General features: G+C 37.8%; 1 protein-coding gene across 1 annotated transcript; it reads right to left on the reverse strand.

Moving 5' to 3' along the window:
• Positions 1-349: 349 nt before the first annotated feature.
• rasef (RAS and EF-hand domain containing) lies at positions 350-22,767 on the reverse strand. Its single transcript, XM_034691279.1, has 17 exons — positions 22,071-22,767; positions 16,727-16,873; positions 15,679-15,769; positions 14,186-14,281; positions 13,571-13,648; positions 13,350-13,465; positions 12,028-12,096; positions 9,547-9,613; positions 8,983-9,071; positions 6,194-6,497; positions 5,779-5,919; positions 5,352-5,502; positions 4,469-4,550; positions 4,163-4,277; positions 3,221-3,328; positions 2,991-3,067; positions 350-2,225 (listed from the first exon to the last, which is right to left on the reverse strand). Exons 1-17 carry the CDS (start codon positions 22,373-22,375, stop codon positions 2,123-2,125), a joined length of 2,139 nt encoding a protein of 712 aa, XP_034547170.1. The 5' UTR covers positions 22,376-22,767; the 3' UTR covers positions 350-2,122.
• Between the last annotated feature and the right edge of the window lie 1,010 nt (positions 22,768-23,777).

A 23,777-nucleotide genomic window follows, 5' to 3' on the forward strand; every position in this document is an offset into this window, starting at 1 on the left:
GTTATGACGGACCAATCACAGCTAATCTCCAATCCTCTGTCCTGATCGGTTAAGGGGCGGCCACTACTACGTCCTCCGATTGGTTATGAGTCCGGCACTATCATGACTGCACACGGCGATCTGTGTTGGGAGGCTAAGAGGAAATCTGGTTGGGAGGGATAGTGTTGACATTCGAAGTCCCTCTCTCTGAACGTATGTTTACTACCAACAGCAGCTTTACATCTGATTTTTCTAAAGTACTATTTTTTGTTGTAGTTGTGTCAAAAAAAGTCAGCAGCTCCTTCCATTGACTATCTCCACATACCCCCCCCCCCCCCCCCCCCCCCCCCATGACACGTTCTGGCTCAGCTAACATTCAAACAAAAGTTTTATTGATAAAGTAACATCAGACATCTTATTTGCATACACATGTATCACGTGTCTTTTGTGACACTCACACACAGTTATTCAAAAATTTAATTGCTGAAGATCTCAATGGCTTTAAAGCTTCATGCACATTAAGAAGCTGCAGATTCTTGAGCTATATGTTTTGCTCCTCCTTGCTCAAAATGTAGACAGTTTGATGCTCTGAGTCAGCCGATGACATCACAAACAGGACAGGACTGAAGTGTTTTACATGAGTTCAAAGTAGACACACTCAAAGGTGAGTGAGTGAGAAGCTTACTATCACCTTGAAGTACAGGTTTCGTAAGGACAGGTTTGATAAAATGAACAAACTGAGGTGACAGAGATGCTGTTTGAAAATAGAGTAAGCATTTCATTTGAAGCATACTGACACATATATACACTGCTCTTCAGATGGCTGATAATATACTGTTATTATCAGGAACCAATCAGACATACTCAAAATCACATGAAGACATTTAAACTGATTTAAAGTCATATACTGTTGTGCATTCTTGAATGGGGTGGTTGAACTGACTTATGCAGTATTTATACCCCAAATACTACATACTGCTTTTGAAGCATTTTCCCAAATTGAAAACACTCACATGAAATAGTCATTAAAAGGGAAGTGAATTGAAAAGAAATGTAACACTGTTGGGGTAAGATAATAGAAGCCCTTTCTATATCACAAGTCCACAAGTGCTGTAGCACAGCTCTGCCGTCATCACATCTTTGTACTTGATCCTGTAACAGTGTTATGTTGGTGTCCCAGTGAGAGATTTCACATTGCATTGCAGCTTTGCTAAACTAGAGCTTTACACCCAGCAGGAGCTTCATACATACACATTTAGACATGCACACGAACAGCGCTATTCCTCCCGGTTAACAGTAATCTCGTCTCGCCTCTGTAACGGTTATGTTACTACCTCAAGTGCCAGCAGGGGGGCGACTATGTTCTGACATCATGCCCCTGTGACATCCATATTGAAGGTGAGACGTTATAGCAGCATAAATATTATGCCTTGAGCTGGCGATGTGAAAAAGGCAGTGGATAATGGTTTGTGATATCATCATAAAGACAGACTCCATCACATATTGCACAATGGAATATTGGATAGGAATAAACTCTTCTTCAAGCCCCTCCATACTTTTCACTGACTTTGTGTCAGCAAACATTTCAGATCACTTGCTTCAAAGTTTGATGTTCTTTGTTGTGTAAACAACTAATTTCAGTTTTTCTTTCTGTTCTCCAACAAACTTCAAATGATCCTCAAAACTAGAACTTTTACTGATGAGTAGTAATCAGATAAATGCTTTCATTTATCAAAATCACATGCCTCATGTTCAGATCTTACACTTTCATGGCTCTCTTTTGCTTTTCAACATTTACTTAGACTTACATTTCAACATAGCAGTTCCAGCCAGGGCAAAGTGTGCATTCATTCTGTACATGTTAGGACCTCATGCAAAAGTGTGTGATAGCATTATGAGAGTTCATGCTGGACAAACAATTTCATAAAACATGGACATACAAACCATCACGTGGACATAACCTCGAACTAAAGTGAAGATGCAAATATTTTGCCGTGATTCCAACTCGTTCCTTATGTTGGAATAAGGAATAATCATGAATCTGCAGAAATGTAAATGTCTCATTGCTGTTCATCAGGTTTCTGCCTCTTAAGTCCTTATTCCAAACTAAGACAGATGTGGAGTCAGGATCTGATGAATGTGATCAGTAGCAGCAGGAGAAGTTTGGTTTTTTCCTCGGAGCATCTAAACTGGGCAGTTTCTGAAAGTGACTCTTATCATCAAACGTAGCATGTTTGATTACCTGCCTGCAGGGTGGGAGAAAGAGGAACAGGTGGAACATAAAATTCAGTGAAGACACAGTCAATTTAATTTCAGTTAACAGGGACACAAGCTACAGAATACAGGCCTCTATCATACTGTTAGCATGTCTACCTTTCTCATATATATTTTTTTAGGGGGAGGATTTTATGTCAGTGGAATATGAACTGTTAATAGCCTTGTACTAACTTTCTTAGAAATGCAGCAATGTGCCAAATGCTGTGACACAGATTAATGTTATGTAAAAACAGGTGTTAACAGAGCAGAAATCTCATGATTTAAAATAAGATTTCCTGATTTTTTATGAGACAATAAACCATTCACCACATTTTTTCTATATCGGCAGAGCAACCTCTTAACTTCTTGTCAGCATCTTTTTCAGAAGCTTGTTTTTACTGCTCTCCACTAGAAGGCAGCAAAGGCTACATGTTCAATGGTTACTTCTCTGGAATCATTTAACTTTTAAAGTAAAATATCGTATCTTTTTTAAGTCAGAGATGTTGGCTTTACATCTTGGCATTGGTCATAGATCTCTCTTTCTCGAGAGAAAGAGACATTTTCTCTAGTGATGGGTATAAACCTTTCTGCACTCTATGGAATCTCTTAGAAAAATAATGTTTCTCTGTAATATGGAACTGACAGCAGCTAATTATATCTAATGCATAAGGATCTCTTCTCTTAGAAACAGATTGAACTTTGTATTGAGTAAAATAACTGCTGCTGATTTTATTTTGTAAAGAGTTATATCTCACCTGGCCAGGTGTAGCACAGCCTCCACGGTGTTCGTACCATCTTTGGCACTAGTTTCACAGAACAGAGTGTTGTAGGTCTGATGAGTGAGGAGAAGAAACCATAAATAATTATTTACTGCTTTTCATAACCCTGCTCCTTGGATCAATATATATTTTTTTGTTTTTTTAATATGTAGCAAATGATCAGAGCGAAGAATGGAAAGATTATTGTTGTTTATTTTTGTCGTTACCATGGCCAGTTTTTCTCCATAGCTTGTGGGAACGCAGTTAACTCCATCTTGCCTAAGATCATTCTTATTACCCACAAGCATGATGGGAATATCCTCATGGGACAAATCCTGCAGATCAAAACAAAAAGTTAAGTCATTAAATCTATCGTGTTTTTGATTAAAAAAGTCACGCTCAGATTTTAAATTTACAGTAAAAAAATGAAATCTTTCATCAAAAAACTACTATGGATTTAATAATAACAATAATAATAATAATGCATTTTATTTATAGGCACCTTTCTTGACACTCAAGGTCACCTTACATCATTAAAACAAACAGAGTTTTAAAAAGAATGGACTATGGAGTTGTGGTCAGATGGAGTAAGCCAGTTTAAACAGATGAGTTTTGAGTTTGGATTTAAAATGTGTGAGTGAGTTATTACGGAGGTCAGGTGGGAGACAGCACCACATAGTGCACATCACAGGTTGCAGAAGTATTTGGATATTTTACATGGACAAGCAATAGTAATTCAAAAATACCATGAGAGAAGTGAAAAAAGTTACAGCTGGTAAAAATTGAGCTACTGCTAGATAGTTAATGAACAGTATAAGTTCATATTTTAAGTAGTTTATTCATGACTGCATATTTTAGAAAACATGTGAGAAAATGTCTAAGTCACACACTGCATGCATAAATATTAATATGGTAACACATCAAAACAACACAGTGCATGCAGCACTTACACTTACACTTGCAGCATGTAAAAAAAGAGAAACAAGTTATGTCACTGACACATCCAAATAAATATGTGACAACAACTTTTTTATGATCGCAAATGCTGCTGATATTGACAAACTGCCATTAAAGAAAGGTTGATTAATTTCACCTTTGCTATATTTTGTTGAAAAAGATTACAGTTTTTCTGAAAGCTCTAACTTTGGTGAAGGAAAGTCATGCGTTACCTCAATAGTGTCCACCCACTCTCTAACGTTGAGGAAGCTCTTCTCACAGGTGACGTCGTACAGCAGCAGCACACCATCTGCACGACGGAAGTAAGACTTTGCAATGCTGCGAAATCTGAGAGGAGAAAGTTGTTAAATGGTTGTGTTGACCTTACGTTTTAGAAACCCCACACAGTCAACAATTAGCTCTATTTACATGGCACTTAGAAAACACAGGAACAGTTCTAAACAACATACAAATAAGATAAAGCAATAAGATCTTCACTTACAAAAAAGGAACTCAAAAGCGCACACACACTAACACACCTTTCCTGTCCAGCAGTGTCCCAAAGCTGCAGTACAACGGGCTCTCCATCCACTATGAGGGTCTTCATTTGGAAATCTACTCCTGAGCACACAAAATATAACCAACAACATATAAATTATACATTTGTAACTTTAGAATTCTTCTTACAAAATATACCTCTCTCCATTGACTCTCTGTTTGTTTAATTTTTTTGTAACATAGTTGTCTTCAGTTTGTTCTACTTGAGGTATTTTTCGACCGCAGGAACTTTACCCAGGAACTAGAGACTTTACCCCTAAACTATGTGGTTTTTGACTGTAGGAACCAGGGTCTAAATTGAGTTCAGGGGTAGATAATCTCCCCCCTGAAAAGCCCCTGCTTGGGGGGAATACTTTTTAAAGGTCCCGGGACTTTCGGGGGGCAGAGCCTACAATGCTAAACGTGTTTGATTGGTTGATTAAACGCAGTGTTTTTATTCTGCCCGCCTTCCACAATAACATCACACACACATCTGTGATCCACTTGATTTCTCTTTCTTTAATTTGTTCTACCTTTTTTTGTATGCGTGTGTACTTTTCAAAAGAGAAGAAGCTGTGGTTCACTTGATTAAATAGCTTGTAACAGCAGTCTTCTCTGAGCATACAGCGAATGTGTCTCCCCAGGTGTTACCGTTTTAAAAGTGACCCTGTAAACTGAAGACCAGCTGAACGTGTCAGTGGATGTGGAGTTCACACAGTTATTGAAACCCAGAAGGAGTTCCTGGGAATGCAAAAAAATTTAGTTTTATATTAAGATATAAAAATATCCTCATCAGATAAGTATTTAATGATCATCTAAAGACGTTTGTCATTGACCCATCCAGGCTGAAAGTCAGCAGTTAACAGGGTCGCTGTTTACACTTACCTAGTGTAGAGCTGGTGTTTAATTTAAATTCATTCTTGCAGAGGCGGAGCAGGAAGCTGGATTTTCCCACTGCAGCATCTCCAGCCAGCACAATCCTGTAGGCCTTCTCTGACGTCATGTAGCCCAGATCGGTGCTGTCTTTTTCCTCTTTCTGGAGAGGAGATACAGAAGGCCAGTGAAGACAAGTCAGAGTGACAAACTAATACAGCACAGACTAGAGTTGGAGATGATGGTTGAAACAAAAAGGAACATTTGGAATAATTATTGTGGTTGATTATTATAACTGACATCAGAAAATAGTCAGTATTCTGGCCATCTTAGCTCCCTTTATATTTCATTAGGAGTGATCTATCTGTCTCTCTTCCATCAGTCAGTGGATGCTGCACCTTTCTGATGTCCCCTCTGTCCAACTGTCCCTCTCTCTTACCTGAACGCTGATGGCACTGAGTGGTTTTCGTCTAGTTCGGGCGGGGGGCTCTGCAACACTGATGACCTCAGCAGGCTTCCAGTCCAAAATGGAGCTGCTGTCAGACCCGATTGCTGATTCAGCGTCCTGTGTTTCTGCCAGCTGTTATGCAGGCATAAAGGAGCAAACAATGGAGCATTAGTAGGAAAATCTACTCAGACACAAAGACATATCTTATCACTTCATTTATTTTTCAAAACCTGGGCAGTAGATTCATGATGACAGGATGAACATTATAACTTAATATCAGTATGTTAGCTTTACGGTTGTTGAAATGTTGATCACATAACAGAAAATACAGTACAACCTTCCAGGTTCAAACAGATATTGATAAACGTGCTCTTGTCTCCATGAATGGACTTTCTTATTCTCTCACCTCAGTTTCTAAGTTTCCGTCGATCGTGCTTTCGTTGATTTCATCCTCCCTTTTACTCTCCTCCATCTTTTCCACCTCCTCTTCCTCTTCCTCAGGACCTTTGACCTCTGGCTCGGAGTCGTAGCCTTGGTGTGAGCTTCTGAGTGTCGACAGGCCGCTGTCCATGTAGACCTCAGGTAGACTGTCCTCCTCACACTCACTGCTGTGTCTACGCCTCAGGCCTGGGTCACACATGGCCAACGCTAGAGTGTCGCCGCTGGGCCGACGACTGTACAGAGGGAAATCATCCATACGCTGGCAGAACCTGAGAAAGAGGCCTGATAATTATTAGTTACATGAACAAAAGGGTCACATTAGCCCTTGATAACACAGTCATCTTGCCTTGGTCTCCTCTAGTGTTATCTTTTCTAAAATATATCGTGACCTCATACTCAAAGACAAACAAGACTGAACTCCAGACATCAAAATGATTGACATACAAATGATGTCACCATAGCTAGGCCACTTTTTAACCCTCCTGTTATGTTGCGGGTCAAACTGACCCATTTTAAAGTTAAAAAATCAACAAAAAAAAAAACTGTTATAAGTATTATTTCACATTTCTACGGTCACAGTGGATGAAAAGCTAATGGTATTCAGAGGTTCCTTTCATCTTAGGTAATATATGCCTTCCAAACCAGCTAAATGCAGCATAAAAATTTGGGCAGCATGTGACAGAAGAGGTGTCTCATGTTCATTTATCAACATCAGTTCATAAAAAAAAAAATCCAAAATGTAAAAATTAAATTAAAAAAAATCTATGCAATGTAAAACTATTGTATTTATATTTAGGGCTTTCCAATGTACATTAAAAAAAGTTTTAACATGAATTTCATAAAAAATGAGTGAGTTATCCTCATTGAACCATGATCTGTGAGAATTAAAAAACATTGCTCTAAATATTGATTTAAAAGGTTTGTAATGGAGTTAAAAATTAGATTAAAAAATGTTTATTGGGATTTTTTTGGGTTCGGACACTTTTGGATCATTGAATATGCCCCGGGTCAAGTTGACCCAGAGACATTATTGCTGTCCCTAAGAAACGAACATAACAGGAGGGTTAAGTACTGTCCACAGTACCAATATAATGGTCAACAGTTTGGAGACACAGATCCAAAGCTTACCACAATGGTTTTAAATCTACCTGTGATCTTTGCTGTATATCAACCCCACCTCTCTACCCAAACAATGTATGATGCTACATTAAAGGTGACATATCATGCAAAATCGACTTTTTAATGGTTCTCTACCTGAAATATGTGTCCCTGGCATGAAAAAAATCCATTCTGCCCCTGTTCTGATTTCTACACCTTTCTGTAAATGTGTGCTGAAATGAGCCGTTTCAGACTTCCGTGTTTTTGTTACGTCACAACAATATCCGGTCTGTAACGAAGTCAGAGCTTGGAGCTTGTTCAGCCCATAGACTGTATAAAATACAACTCAACCCCTCCTCCGTTTTTCAGTACCTGCACACGTGTGCTACAAGGAGCTTAGGAGGGAGGCATGCTAGTTGTAGGCTGTCTTAATAAACACAGAGGTTGGTTTTACTCCCCACGTCTGCAGATTTGAAGATCTAGTGGATGATTTTTATTTTTCATGGAAAAGTGCTAGCGTTAGTTAGCATAGCCGTTTGCCATATAGAGGACTTCCAGATAAGACTTCCTTTTCTGTGTTGCTCTTCATTGTTTTCAGTCTGACTAGCAACATACAGAGCGTTAAAGGAGTTGTAGTTGTGAGGCAGTGTCTGAGAGCAGATTGCTAGCTGAGCTAGCATGCAGATTTCTGCTTGTAGTGTCAGATAAAAGCTAAAATATTATCAGGTGAGCACTATTTGGTTTCAGGATTGCTTCACAATCAAAATAAAGACAATCTTCGTCTTTTCTACTGTATTTTAGCGTTCAATCCCTGCCTGCTGAAACACTGTTGGACAGTACTTTTTGGATGACAAACCAGAACTTTCCTGATACATAATGTTTTGTCATTCGGAAATAGAGTTTTAACTTTGCATAACACCCATACACTTAGCCATTGTACATTTCTTTCAACATAATCATTTAAGTCTGTAGAGACTATAAACAATCTTTGTCCAACAAGCAGTGTGTGAAGTCTGCTTTAACAATGCTACATTTCACTTAGGCTTCCAGATATGAAATGCTTACTTGATTACTTTTGAAAATATAATGTCTCTCATAGGCCAAAGAAAAAACCTGGTTTAACACGTTTACTGAAGTTAACTTAAGTACATTATTGTGTATTTTCTTCTTTCACCAATAAGCTGAAGTTCATGAACTTAAATCCAATGAACCTCCTCTAAAGATGTCATAATATACAGTATATAATAAATAATCTTCTCCACATTTTATTTCTTTACCACACTGAGACATAACTTTTGTCCTGAGACCAAACAGAATCATATGGTATTATTTCTACTCTAAAATATATCTTCATGAGTCATATCTTGATGTCAGACACTGTGTATTTAAGCAAAAAAAACTCTCACACTGTAGATGCATACAGATGAAACCTGACAAACCTGGTCTGAAGTTAAACACTTGAAGCTGCTGATGTGAAAAAATGATTGAATGTAAGCCTTAAAGTAATTCAGACTTGTTTTTGTTCTTGTGGGAAGTGAAATTCTTTAGGAACAATAATATGACATCTGTTAAATGTAAACTGAAAAGGATGCACAGGTGTGGAGATGAATGAACAGCCATAGATGAATCCCTTACAGTATTGTTCGTGGGTCTTACCGATCCATTAACGCATGCGATGACGTGTAGCAGATACTTTTGCTTCTGTTTCTGTTCTTTATGCCTTCTGGCGACCCCTCGTTACCAGACTGTAACACACAACAACTCAGGGTTAGTTTTTATCCTTAGTCTTTATTTTCTTTACCAACTGTGCTTAAAGCTGTGACTGAATATTGGTATACTTCATCTCAATCAAACTCTTGATTCTTAAACTGTTTTTTGGTGAGTTAAAGTTTTAGAAAAAAAGGATAAGAGGGATACAAAAAATGTCACTCTCTTACTGAAAAATAATTTTTTAAATATACAACCACCAAAGAGAGCTGCAGGAAAACTGATTCATCAAATACAATACTCATATGTCATGTAAGTTATGAAATAGATTAGAAAAAAACATCCAGACAAGAGGCTCAAAGGTGAACTAAATATTTATTAAATAAGACATCATGATAGTTTCTGTTTATTGGGAGTCCATCAAACCCAGTGGACAAAATTACATCAATATTACTATAAGGAAAACAGAAGTTTTAACTTCTGACTTCTCTTTCATCAAGTGTGCAGTGTTACCCTTGTAAACCTCTCCAGGGCAGATCTTAGGCCATCGTTGCTGTCATGGAGCTTCCTGTTAGCGATCCTGAACACACAAACACAAAATAATAGTTATTATGTTTACATATTTTAAACTATATACAGTGCTGTGAAAAAGTATTTGCCCCCTTCCTGATTTATCATATTTTTGCACATTTTTCTCACTTAAATGTTTCAGATCATCAAACAAATTTTAATATTAGACAAAGATAACCAGAGTCAACATTAAATGCAGTTTTTAAATGATGATTTTACTTAATACGGGAAAAAAGTTATCCAAACCCACCTGACCCTATGTGAGAAAGTATCCCCCCCCCCCCCCTGGAAAGGGTTACAAAGCCATTTCCAAGGCTGTTTGGGACTCCAGAGAACCACAGTGAGAGACATTATCTACAAATGGAGAAGGCTTGGAGCAGTGGTGAACCTTTCCAGGAGTGACTGGCCTACCAAAATTACTCCAAGAGCACAGCGACAACTCATCCAGGTCACAAAAGAAGCCAGAACCACTTCTAAAGAACTGCAGGCCTCACTTGCCTCAGTTAAGGTCAGTGTCCATGATTCCACAATGAGACAGAGATCGGGCAAAAATGGCATCCATGGGAGAGTTCCAAGGTGAAAACCACTGCTACCCGAAAAGAACACAAAGGCTCGTCTAACATTTGCCAAAAGACAACCAGAAAATATTCTGTGGACTGACGTGACAAAAGTTGAACTTTTGGGAAGGTTTGCATCTCGTTACATCTGGCATAAAGCCAACACAGCATTTGATAAAAGGAACATCATACCAACAGTCAAACATGGTGGTGGTAGAGTGATGTTCTGGGGCTGCTTTGCTGCGTCTGGACCTGGACAACTTGGAACCATGAATTCTACTCTCTACCAGAAAATCCTGAAGGAGAATGTCCAACCATCAGTTTGAGACTTCAAGCTTAAGCGCACTTGGGTTATGCAGCAGGACAATTATCCAAAACACACCACCAAGTCCACCTCTGAATGGCTTAAAAAAAACAAAATTAAGGTTTTGGAGTGGCCTGGTCAAAGTCTGGACTTGAATCTGATTGAGATGCTGTGGCTTGACCTTAAACAGACCGTTTACGCTCGAAAACCTGTAAAATCTTCATTGAAAAACTGCATTTAGTGTTTCCTCTGGTTATCTTTGTATAAATGTTTTATTTTTTTTCGATGATCTGAAACATTTAAGTGTGAAAAATGTGAAAAATATATAAGAAATCAGGAAGGGGGCAAATACTTTTTCACAGCACTTAAAACAATCAATGCCCTTTACATGCCAGAATCTAATGTTTTCATGACATTCGGGGAGCTGCAATCTAAATTCAATATTGATAAAAAACATTATTTTAAATATCTTCAGTTGAGAAGTTTTGTGAAAGCAAATCAAAGCAATCTTAACAAGCCTCCCCCAACTTCTCTTGAAAAAATGATGACAAAGAATTGGTTAAGGAAAGGTCTTATCTCAGAATTCTACATGATGTTGGTATGTAATGCATCAGAGACATCACATAAAAGATTAATGTCATGGAATGAAGACTTGTCACTTAACATCTCAGAGCAGGACTGGAAAAGTGCTTGTTCTAAACTTCACACAATGTCTATAAATAGTCGACTTAGAATATTACAATTAAAATGGCTAATGCGTATATACATAACACCTGTAAAATTAAACAAGTACAATAAGAACATTCCAGACACATGTATAAAATGTATTGAATCTAAAGGAACATTAGTACACTGTATGTGGGAATGCAGGAAAATAAAAATATTTTGAGAAGAGGTTAAAAATATAACTGAGAAGATCATTTCCAAACAGAACATACAAGACCCCAAATTGTTTCTGTTAGCAATATATCCAGAAAAAACATTGTTACACTACAAATGAATGCAAATTTATTGACCATAGCCTGATGTCTGCAAAGAAATGTAATGCACAAAACTGGAAATACACTAACAGGCCCAGTACCACCCATTGGTTAAATCAGATGTTGTCATACCTCCAATTAGAAGAAATAACATATATCCAGAGAGCAAAAGAACATGTTTCTGAAAGAATGTGGCAACCCTTCATTGATTATGTCAAAAAAAAAAAATCCAACACTGCAGTCCCAAAATCCATGTAGAAATGCAGATTCTTTCATTTTTTCTTCATATACGCCAACTGACCTTGATTTTATTTCTTTCAAATTGAATAGCCTTGTTTGATTTAGAGAGGCTTTGTTCGTTCCATTTTTTTAAATTATTATTATTATTTTTCTTTCTTTTTTGTTTAGTTGTTATTGTCTTGTTTGTCCATTTGTTAAACCATGAGATACAGCGATACAGTTGTGAAAGTGGAAAATGATTAATGATAAAGCTGTATTTTTGTGGTTATAAACTTCAATAAAAACACTATGGCAAATAAAAAAGAAAACCTCCCAGCAGTTTAACATTCAATGAGTAACTTACTGCAGGATCTCGATCTGACTCTCCAGGACGTCTCGCTCGTCGGAGAAGTGTTTCACGAGCTCCTCGTCCCTGCACAGAAACATCAACGCACATAATGATTGAATATTAATGACAACAACAAACAAAGTTATAACAACTTGAAAATGCGTCAGAGCAAGTGTCAGACAGAGCATTTCTGATAATATTCAAACAAACCAGAGTTAGATAACTATCAACAAAGCTGAGTACAAGTATCCAAGTAAACTTGAGTATAAGAGAGGAATTATCTTCAGCTGATCAACTGATTTACTCTGACTTGACACATGTTTTATGATTACTGAGACACCTCAAACAGAGACAAGTAACAATGTAAACACTGAGATTGTCCAAAGAGGCTGACTGATATCCTGACGGCCCTGTTGCCTCTGTTGCTAGGTAACAGTCCTGAAGAAGTTATTGTGTGTGTGAAGTAACTCCAGGATATCCTGTTTCGGCTGTGACAAAACGAAAACATCCCCAGGGAGTGAGCGCTGTTAGTCAGTCTCTCAGGGGGTGGAGCCCCAGGCTGTCTGTAAGTCTGTGTGCAACTCTGAAACCATCCTCACAACAGTGGGATTATGATCCCACTGTTGTGAGGTTTTGTTTCAGAGGGATTTATACTAGCTTCTAAGACTTATGTAAAATGAAAAACAGGTTCAATATTTATTATGTTTTGTATTTGGAGCTTTGTCAGTGTGATGAAGTTATCACAAGGTGAAAGTCTTCTTTGTTTGAGATAAAGGGAGAGAAAACCGGTTCTACAAGCTATGATTCTAGGTTTAGACTTTCAGAGTTTTCACTGAAACAGAGATGTGTGTGTGTGTGTGTGTGTGTGTGTGTGTGTGTGTGTGTGTGTGTGTGTGTGTGTGTGTGTGTGTGTGCGCAGTAGAGAGAAAGAGATAGGGGTGATACATACAGAGGAATCAGACTTACAAAAGATGATGGTAGGTGGCAGAGAAGACTGAACTTCAACTTGAATGTTTGCAAGGAACAACAAGATTAAATCCAAACCATAGTTTCCTTGATTCTGTATGATGAATATTATTTAAAATAAGGAAGTTATTTTGTTTTCTGAAAGAGCAATGGCCAATCAGGAAACACTAACCAATGCTGTAACTGAAGTACCCACTGAGTGAGTCAGACACAGACTTTATTTACAGGGCTGGTCCTGTTTATTGTGGTCTAGCCTTGAAGGAGTGCACCAAAGATTTAACCTAGTGACCCAGAACTGTAGTCTGTAGTTATATAAAGAAATGAAGATGTAAATAAAGAAACAAATTCAGACAAATTAAAGAAGATTTTACCGTTCAGAGCTGATGCTTTGATCTGTTAGTTCTGTCTGAAGGCTGTCCATCTCACTACGAAGACAGGCCACTTTAGTCTGAGATTTCATCAGCTCCTGTTTTAACTTCTGGTTATCCTGCAAAAAAAGAAGAATTCAGATTTGTTACAAACAAGCAGTTGCTTTAAGAATTCACCTGAATGACAAAAACTTTGTGTTATACTTGACAGTAATGAGTCTCACCAGTGTTAGCTCGTTGATCTTCTTCTTTAAAGCTGGGCTCTCGTCTTTCACAGTGATGGTTTTGTACTTCTCTTCAATCTGACAGGCGAGTTCACACACAGGATTAAGATTATTTGACTTCTACTTAGACATACATCAGATTTCAGGATTTAAACTGCATAAACTGCACAGTACACATTCAGTCAAACAAATCCTGGTAACTGTGAAGTTTCAATCTGTGGATTCCAGTGAACAGAACAGAGGCCAGTTTTTTGATTTTGTGAGGGAAAAATAAATCAGTCCTGGTTCAGTTTCTTGTGAATACAGTTAGTGTAGTTCAGAAAGGACTGGATTTTCCACTCTGCAGCATTACAGTGTTTCTGAATCATGCAAACAACATCTGACAGCATTTAAATGTCAAATGTGAGCTTCTCTCTGGCTGTAAACATGTTTTAGATATGTTTACTGTACATTTGTAGACTTTTGTACAGTTTTATCCATCTGATATTTTTCCTCATGTACTTTCACAACAACAAATAATAAAAAAGTTACGTCACATAGAAAATATAATTTCAGGAAAACATCAATTAGACAGTTTATAGTGAAAATGGAGAGCTGTGCAAGAGTTGAATGTACCATCTGCATCCTCTGGATCTTGCACTGCAGCTCACACACTTCATTTTCAAAGCTTCTCTGCACCTCACTCACTGCTGCCTCGGTTTTCTTCTTCTCCTACACAAACACAAAAACATTTATTCAGAACATTTGTGATGAAATGTCAAATGAAAGTCTTTGCTATTGCTTTAGTTGTGACATTTTTGTGACATATTTTTCTGTGCTATCCGAGGGCAGCCTTTGGACAGAGACCCCTGAGGAGTCAACAAGTTTATAAGAAAGTTTTTATCTACAGTTTCCAAAAATAAAACCTCTCTGTGCACATACATTACAGTGAGGGAGAATACGGGTGAGTGTGTTCTAAGTTTGTGTACTTTTCTAAGACTAAACAAACACAAGTTCCCCTGAGTCAATGAAGTACGTACACTTACGTACGTTTTTCACACACATACACACCAAGTGATAAGCAGGAGTTCATGTTCCTGCTCACATTATAAAGGGCCAATCAGCTCAATTTTCACTCACTATTTCAAGATAATAAAAGCCAGATTTCATGCCATAACTGTACAGTTTGTAAAATAACAGATTTTACGATTAAATTATATTTTAAAAATATTTGAAAATGAGTGTCAGGTTAATGTGATCACACTTTATTCACTGTCCAGACTGTAAAGGAGGATCTCAGTGAGTCTAAAGATTGGATCGATACTGGCTACTTTTTGGTCCACATTTAATTTTTTACTAATGTTACGCAGTTGTCAAGGTGCAAAGTAGACATGCTAGCAAGGCTGTTCTAATCTCTGATACACATTTAGTAATTAGAAGAAAAAACATTTTGTCATCTCTTGATAAAGGGTCGATTATCTCATTATTAGGCTTGATAAACGAAATGATTACAACCACAGCATTTAAAAATTGAAATATTTCCATCGTCAAACGGTTGCAACGACATAAATTTGCCTTAAATCCACCAAAGCTGCATTCCCAGAATTCACTTCTACCGTTTTGGGTATATATTAGTTTTCAAAAAGAAAAAGAAATCACAATACAAACACTTAAAAAAAGATGAATAAAGACAATGTCTGACCTCCTGCAGGCTGAAAACAATGATTTAGGGCAGCTACAGGTTGATGGCCTGTCTGCAGACTGCTGCAGCCTGATTCTTCATAGGTTATCATTTTCATCCACACATCATAAATCCTTATCATCACAGTTATATACAGCCTCATCATCTTAAAAACCTGATGCCAAAATGTGCTCAAACACCTTTATCTGTCTACTGTTTCATATCTGTGATCCACAGATCATGAAATCCAGCTGATCAGCAAGCGTGTCTGAGTGTGGATCAGTAATCTGATATCCTGCCTTTTGTTTGACATGAGGGAAGAGCTGAGCACACGCCTCCCTTATCGCTTTGCCTACACACACTCCAGAGAAATAATCACAAATGTCAAATATTAGAACGAGATTTAAAAGTCCGGTCCTGTGTTTAAGGTGGTCTGAGTTTGTCCCACCTGTTCTCGTGTTTTTCTCTCAGCAGCATGAATACGTTGGTCCATCTCCTCCTCCATCTCACTGAGCTGCATTGATGCTTGGTCCTGTGCTCTGCAAAACAACAGGATACATACAGAGTACTCCATAAACCTCCATCAAATATCCACTATAAGTCTACTAATTCTAGTGTGAAATACGGGTTTGGTTCCAATATTTATATCATCTACCGATAGCTCAACAGACTGCGAAAATCTAAAACTTAACAGGACCCCCATATCGGGAGTTACTGATGGATATGAATCCACATTTTCTTATATATAAAGCTTCTTGAATGGCTCATATACAATTCTCTGTTAGCTATTAAGTTGATTTGTCAAGAGCAAAAGATTGTCCAAGATAGTCCAGCTCCTTGCAGGGATCAGTCTTGCACTGTCTAGTCCTTTAAATCATAACTTAAACTTCTTAAACTTCTCTGCCTTTAGATTAGTTGATCATCAAAAACAACTGGATAGCTTCTCCATTTTATCTGTCTTTCTCCCAAGTTCTTACTCCTGGTTTACAGTTTTTACCTGATCTCCTCTGTGCTGGATCTGGATTAACTCCCAACCTTTTTTTCTTTCCTACCCGTTGCTACCTTCTCCAGATGTTTTAGATGTGGAATCTTCTTTAATTAAAACTTCTGAGAGAAAGTCGTGGCGCAGGTCTAAAATGTTTGAGCTCTTTCCTGAAATGTAGTCCCTTGTAGTCTTTGTTAAGCCACTGTATTTCAATTGCCTTGAAATTGTTTTCTGTGCATGGTCACAGAATAAGCCAGTTTAGATACATCTATTTGACCTGACCTGCATGTCTTTGGACTGTTGGAGAAAAGTGCAGCACAGCAGCATGAATGCATGACAGCTGTCAACTAAAGGGAGGGGTTTCCTCCTGACATCTGGGCCAAGAAAAATATATCTATAATTCACTGGAACTATCCTTACTATTACCACACACATCTTAACTATATAAAGAAGTATTTAACTTATTTTTAAAGTTGCAGGTGAGTGTTTGTGTACAGGGTGTGTTTCTTACCGTTTGATAGCCAGGGCTAGATTCTCCATCTCTGAGTTCTGCTGTTTGATCTCTTTGGTGAAGTTCATGATGACTTTCTCCAGCTGAGGAATCAGTCTGGGCTCAGTCAGACTGATGTTCTGGTACAACGTGGATGCTTGTTCATGCCTGCAAGACAATGATAATCTCATATCAGTACGATTTCAGGACTTAAAGAAACATAATTTGCTTTTGTTTTGTGCAGAACCTAAAATTAAAAATAATTAACTGTGAATGAAAATGTCTTCTTCTGTGATGTATGATAGGGGCGGCTGTGATATCTCAATCAGGAAGGTTGACAGTTCAATCCCAGCTCCTACAGTCACATGCCAAAGTGTTTGTTGGCAAGTCTGTTCACCATGGAACTAAGCTGGTAAGCTTCTCTTATATAATAGTATTTCCCTATATTAACAAAATCAAGGGTTCCACAACTTTTCAGCCCGTGACCCCAAAATATAGATGCCAAAGACTTGCGACCCCCAAAAGTCCCTCAATTTAATGTGGCTTCATTTAGCTGGTCTGCAGAAAATTACCCTACCTATATGAGCATGTGTCTGTGTATCCTGTACTGTTATGAATTAACCTACTGCTACTGATGCTTTTGATAATTAACTGTTCACTAACCCTAAACCTCGGAATCATCTGGTAAAAAGAAAGGCAGAAAATGCACCATGTTTCATATTTTCAAGGTTTTATTTCATGTTTAGCAACTATTTTTATTGGTATTTTTTACTATAATGGGTAAAATGTACTATTTTTAGAAAACTTACAAAAATAAAATAAAATACTGGAAGACATCTCACGACCCCCAATTTGTGTCTCGCGACCTCCCAGGGGGTCCCGAACCACACTTTGGGAACCCCTGAACTGAATAACTGGTAACTTATTAGTTCGGTATACTTCCATTTTCAATAAATGTCTGGCACAGTAAGGCTTCATGTCTGATTCGGTTTTCAAATCAGCATAAGGAATTGGCTTGATGGCACTTTGATGCACACTTTGTTTATCTTTATCGGCATGTGACTCAGCATGACTGCTTGGCATGCATCACAATGTCATTCTCAACAAAACAACACAGACACCAGAAAAATAGGATGAGTAAATTGAGGTGTTAATGCCAACATGGTAAGCTTAATTACTCATTTGGTTTCACGTATGAATGTCATTCTGAGTAATTATAATTACACAGTGATACAAAAGTGTCACCATGATTAAAAGTGTTACATTAGGCAGGTTAAAGTAGGTCATTTGTCCACAGTGAGTGTGTTTGTCTTCCAACAGGGTGGAGGGTTGTGATGGTTAAGCATATAGACACAGTTTCCTTTCTGTCAATAACTCATGATGGCTCACTGTAGAGTCAAAGTGTCACAGACAAACAGATCACAGAAGAAACACACACACAAACAACCAAATGATAATCCAACTTCAAACCTGAACAGCCAAATTTCCCAAACAGGAAAACACAAAACTGCACATAGAAACTGCTGTTAGGTTGGCATTGATGCGGACCTATGGTTTAAATCAGGAGATATTCTTCTTCTTCATCCTTTAGGATAGGATAGGATAGGATATTACTTTATTGATCCCCCGGGGGGGAAATTCAGTATCACATTGCTTGGAAAAAAAAGAAACTTGAGTCTCAAACAGAAACATTTCAAGGTACCCTAGTATCTCTTTCTCAACCTATCTGGAGGGTTGTGTTATTTTACTGTTTGCAACGTTTCTTAAAAACTTTACACCATAAATGCTACCATCATCAAAGTAGCTGTGGAAACAAGTCAGGCTCTAGGATAGAGTCTCCATACGCATTTGTCAAAATCAACTGGACATTCTTCAAGAATAAGGGTTCTGATGGTATATGAGCCATCTCCAGGGAATCCACAGCAAAGTGTAGATTTATTTGCATTCAGACATCATATCCATCCATACTATTAGGATGTTTACACGTGGGTTTCTAAGAAAGCATAGTTTTTGAACATTCTTGCACAAAACTAAAAACTCAGAGCATGAAGAACATCTGCAAAGGAATGTTGTACTTAAAAGTCATCCGTGGCTCAATCAGCTGAGAGATACAACGTTTCAAAGAAATAAATACATGTCATGTTACATCATCCTCAGTCAGCAAACAATCATGGATGTAATTGATTTTGCGCTCTGGATGATCCCATCTCATATTTTAACAAACTATTCTTTCATCTCTGTAAAGCACACACTTGTCTAATGCGAGCTCTGTGCTACATTTTCAGAACAGTCCACTCTCAGCTGACTGTTGCTGCGTGAAGATAAGAAAGAGTATTCAGCAGATGGCACCGCTGTGGAAATCAATGTAACGATGCCACAGCACAACAGCACGAGGATCAGTCCCATGCCAGGCCTGGGGCCACATGAACACACTGTCATATACATATGTACACTGGTCCGATGTTTAAAAAGCACACGCTCATTTATATATGTTTGTCCAGATCGAATTATGTACCAGCAGAAACTTCCTCAATGTATTGCCTGTTATGTATCTGAGTTTTAGTGCAAGAATCAAAAGCAGGCACTGTGACAAGTTGTCAAAAGGAACAGAACATCTGAATGTTGTTAGAGCTGTAAGAATTTAGAAATTTTAATTCAGATTGGAAACTATACAACAAAAAGTTTTCTGTTAAAGGCACACTTCCACTTGATCAAATGTTACTAAATGTGAGCTGCTAGTCATACATTTGGTAAGCTTTACAAAATGTAATTCCAAAAGTCACAACATCATACATAAGACAGGGACAAGTGAACTGAAATACTTCAATGTTTAAATATATAATAAGTAAATAAGAAGGCCGACTGGTGGTGCTCTAATGAAAGCCAAACTGAAAGTTGTACAGTGACTTCTACAATAAATCTACATATCTACAAGAAAATGTAGGCAGACATTGCTTTAAAAAAAAATTATCTGGGGCGCTGGTGGCCTAGCGGTCTAAGCACCCCACATACAGAGGCTACAGTCCTTGTCGCAGGCGTCGCTGGTTCGATTCCCGGCCACAACCATATCCTGCATGTCTTCCTCCTCGCTACTCCCCACATTGCCTGTCTCTCTTCAGCTGTCCCATCAAATAAAGGCTAAAAAGCCCAAAGATATAAATAAAAAAACAAAAACAACATCTCTACAAGTAATTAGAAATTAATGTTATAATTTCTGCTGTCCTGAGTTATTCAAGAAAGTTTGGTTTGCAATGATAGCTAAAAGAAATAAAGAAGCAATAGTCAGCTTAAGATGTGCAAGGTTTCATTTAACATTACAGCAAATATATCCCTCCTTCAAAACAGACAACAATCTAGTGAAGGAAGAAAACATCACATGTGGAATCACAATGAAAGTGATATCATTTTAGTAGACTTAACACATAGATGGAGCATTAACACGTTACTGTTATTCTCATCAGTGGAGCAGAGGGTAGATTCATGCTGATAAAAGTGACTGTTTTGTTTTTAATTATTATGATGCATAGTAATATGTAAGACATTTCTCACTCTTTAATTCTCATTTTTAAAGTTCTAATTGAATGCAGCATCACTCCAGTAGTCTCTACAGGCACATTAGAAATATGTTGACTGCCATCTGTAGTGAAGCTGCTGATGGACTGGTTCTGAAATATTTGAAGTATATAGAAGTACTGAAGTCTAAAGCTAGATTTAGCTCTTTGTATCAAGGCTGGGAACGATATTTAATTTACTGAGCACAAGTGGAAGCAGATGTGCTGATTGTGGGTTTTTTCTTTTGAATTATTCATGTTTTGTTGTATATTTTCAATTGTACTGTTTTCTATTTGTGATTGTCTGTTTGAGACTCCTCTAAAACGAGATTACACATCTCAAGGGGTTTATCCCAATAAATAAATGTAATTCAATTCTGAGCAAATAATAATTCAAACTGCGTCATTCAGTTTTGTCTGTGTGTGGGTTTTGTCCACTAACAAAATAAGATGATAATAACAATCAAATATAATCAAAATAATCTATCAATCAAAACCATAGGTGTGTAATAACATTATGTAGCACTCAGGGTGTGTTCATTTCACAACCACCAATACAGATAAAAAAGTGATCAACATTGGAATTAATGAAACTGATACCTCAGATACTCTATCAGAAGTATAAGAATTTATCAGCTTATTCTTGCTATTTGTAACCTTCAGAATAACTGTAGGATTACAATGAAAGAATCCTTTAAAAGCTGCTTTTGAATAATATTATACAGCAACAGCATTGTAGAAAAGATTGGCCAAATGTAGTCAGTGATACAATATCCGCACTTGGTGAACAAAAAGGTCTACTGTTGCAGTGAAACTTGGCTCAACTGTGCTCATGATACAAATGGGACAAAGATTGTTGGTACTGTTTCGAAGTCGCCCTCCTTTACTGGTGCTGAGAACTTTATTTGCGAAAACTTTATTCCAAAAGACTTTCAACAAATGAGATTAAGAGATGGATTCAAATGACAACAATAAAGATTTTGTTGAAATAATTTTCCACTAATGAACTAAATATGAGGGAAATGATCAAGTAATGGCTGGCAATGTTAAGGAAAGTAATGCTTAAGAGTATCCTATTTTTTGTTATCAACAATTATTTAATGATTGTGGTAAAAATTAAAAAGATTCAATTAAAATGAAACTGAGAGTTTGCTTCTGGAATGGACAGACTTTATTTCTTTGAGTATATCAACCTACTATTTTACTATTCTCTCAATTTAGATTTTTGTAGAATATGTCCCTCTCATTTCCTTCACAGCGCCTCATCATCATCTGCCCCAAAACCTGAAGAGGTTCGTTTTACAAGACCTGGTAGTATTGAGCATTTTCATTTATCACTGCCTGTTAATTGATTAACATAATAGTCGCTTATTTTCTCACTTTCCATTCAATTAAATGGATGGAAAGTGAGAAAATAAGCAGTAAGTCATTTCTGAGGTATGAGAGTTGCAGTATGATTTATTTTTTTATTTGAGTGTGGGAAGTACTCAGAAAAAAAACTTCAACAGTAAATATGATTATACTACACACAAGCTTGCCCCCGGATGGTACCAGACTATTGCTGTCTTTCTGACCTCAGTACATCAGGCTATATCATGTGAACGGTATTCAAATAAAGCAGGTGCGGTAGTTGTCACATGAGCTCTAAAGTGCTTTCTAATTTCCTGTGACGTCTCTTTTAAATTACAACATGGTGTATTTCCTACACACACACTGCACCTACTGTTATCCATATTATCCAAAAAGCCAACATTTCCATATTATCTATTACTGCCCAGCGGACAGGTGTGTTTCTGTGTCTACGTGAGTCTCACCTGGGGATGTATTTGGCCTGATCACCCATCTTCCTCTCAAAGTTCTCCCAGGCCACGGATACGTCTCCCCCGTCAGACTCCATCTCCTCTCCGTATCTGTCGTTGAAGCCAAGAATGAACTCCTGCAGGGTGACGGTCCCGTTCTGGTCTACGTCCAGACGGTCAAAGATCCGGTCGGCCTCTGCAGCGGGCACCTGCAGCTCGGCGCAGATGGTGAGAAACTCGTTCCTCTCGATGCTGCCCGAGTTGTCCACGTCGTAGGTGCGAAAGAGGGAGCGCAACCTCTCCTGCTCTTCTGCGCTCATCCGCTTTATGGTGGGATGAGTTTGACTGAAAGGAAAGAGGCGTTTCAATCAATGACCACTTCGAGATCAAACAAAAGACTCTTCAGGAATGGCAGGGTTGAGTTCTTCTGACAAGTGACGAGCATAAAGTTAAACTCCAGACTGTCTGTGCGCTCTTATCCAAACATGTCGACAGCTGCTATGATTTTACCAAAAGAAAAGTTAATCGAGTAATCCATTCCTGACGATCAATACATTAAACGTGGACAATTCTGGTTTGTTACAGCCTAAAGCAAGTCGGACAGACGGAGAAGCTGATCAGGTAACGCACCACTCAGCTGTAGGCTACCTGCCTGCGGTGTGTGAGTGTGGTGGAGGTGTGTGTGTTCATTCCTCTCTCTCGCTTTAACAATAGAGGTCGAGGCTTCCGGCCAAATGTAAGTGTTTTCATTGTTGGAAAAGCTTGTATTGCGGTTCAGTTAAATGCATGAATAATAAAACCAAAGAGCTTCCACCTGTAGTTTATAATCTGCCCAAAACATAAGAAATTAAATAAGCCTGCCTGAGAGGGACATAATGTGCTGCACTCTTTGTATTTTGCATATCTGAGATAAAGTGGTTGATGTTTCCACTATAATCCAATACAGTAATGTTATTTGAGCCACTTCAAAGTGCTTTATTAATTGCATTATATGGAACTACAAAATAACATAATCTAAAAAAAGTACCTTCCTACATTAATGACTCAATACTTATTTTATTTTTTATTTTTTTACACCAAAATAAGGAAATATGCTGAATATGATCTTAAATCTCTCACTACCACATGCTTGGACTCCTCTGTTTATGTTTATTATATTACAATAATTCAAAACAAAGACAAATACTGTCCAGGACATTTTACAGAATAACTTCAAAGGTTTCTCATGCTCTAAAAATATGCTGAAAGCACACATTACAAACGCAAGCCCAACAAGCAACAATAGAGGGGCATGTTTGCCTGAATGGAACATTACTTACTAAAACCAAGACACTGCAGTATCCAACTTTACACTTTTAGAGGTTAAATAAACATTCCCTGTTTTTTTCCAGCAGCTCAACTCAAAATGATGGACCTATTGCATAACAACAACATGCACATTGTACACAAAATTACATTAGTCAGTTAAATGTTCCATCACTCAATGATCAATCACTGGATCCTTCACACTTAAAGCTAATACTTTCACACAATGTACAGTAAATGTGTCTAACCTCACACTGCAGACAATAAAAGCCTTGTTTGCATTGGAGATGGCTGGACAATGTTGGCAAGGAGGAAGGGGGCTTCATCAGCTATTTACATGGCTTCAAGTGATATTTGAGACTGGACATATTTTGGAGGTAATTCACTTCATATTGACAGTAAATGCAAATAACTTTG

The sequence above is a fragment of the Notolabrus celidotus genome, chromosome 9 (assembly GCF_009762535.1).
Source record: "Notolabrus celidotus isolate fNotCel1 chromosome 9, fNotCel1.pri, whole genome shotgun sequence".
Lineage (NCBI taxonomy): Eukaryota > Metazoa > Chordata > Actinopteri > Labriformes > Labridae > Notolabrus > Notolabrus celidotus.

Bases quoted from the DNA above. Each gene is read 5' to 3' on its own strand.
- rasef (XM_034691279.1), bottom strand. From the start codon at position 22,375: ATGAGCGCAGAAGAGCAGGAGAGGTTGCGCTCCCTCTTTCGCACCTAC. The intron at 15,770-16,726 runs GTAAGAAACACA...GTTGTTTTGCAG, and splicing joins CTAGCCCTGGCTATCAAACG to AGCACAGGACCAAGCATCAA. The intron at 9,072-9,546 runs GTAACACTGCAC...TGTGTGTTACAG, and splicing joins CCCTGGAGAGGTTTACAAGG to TCTGGTAACGAGGGGTCGCC.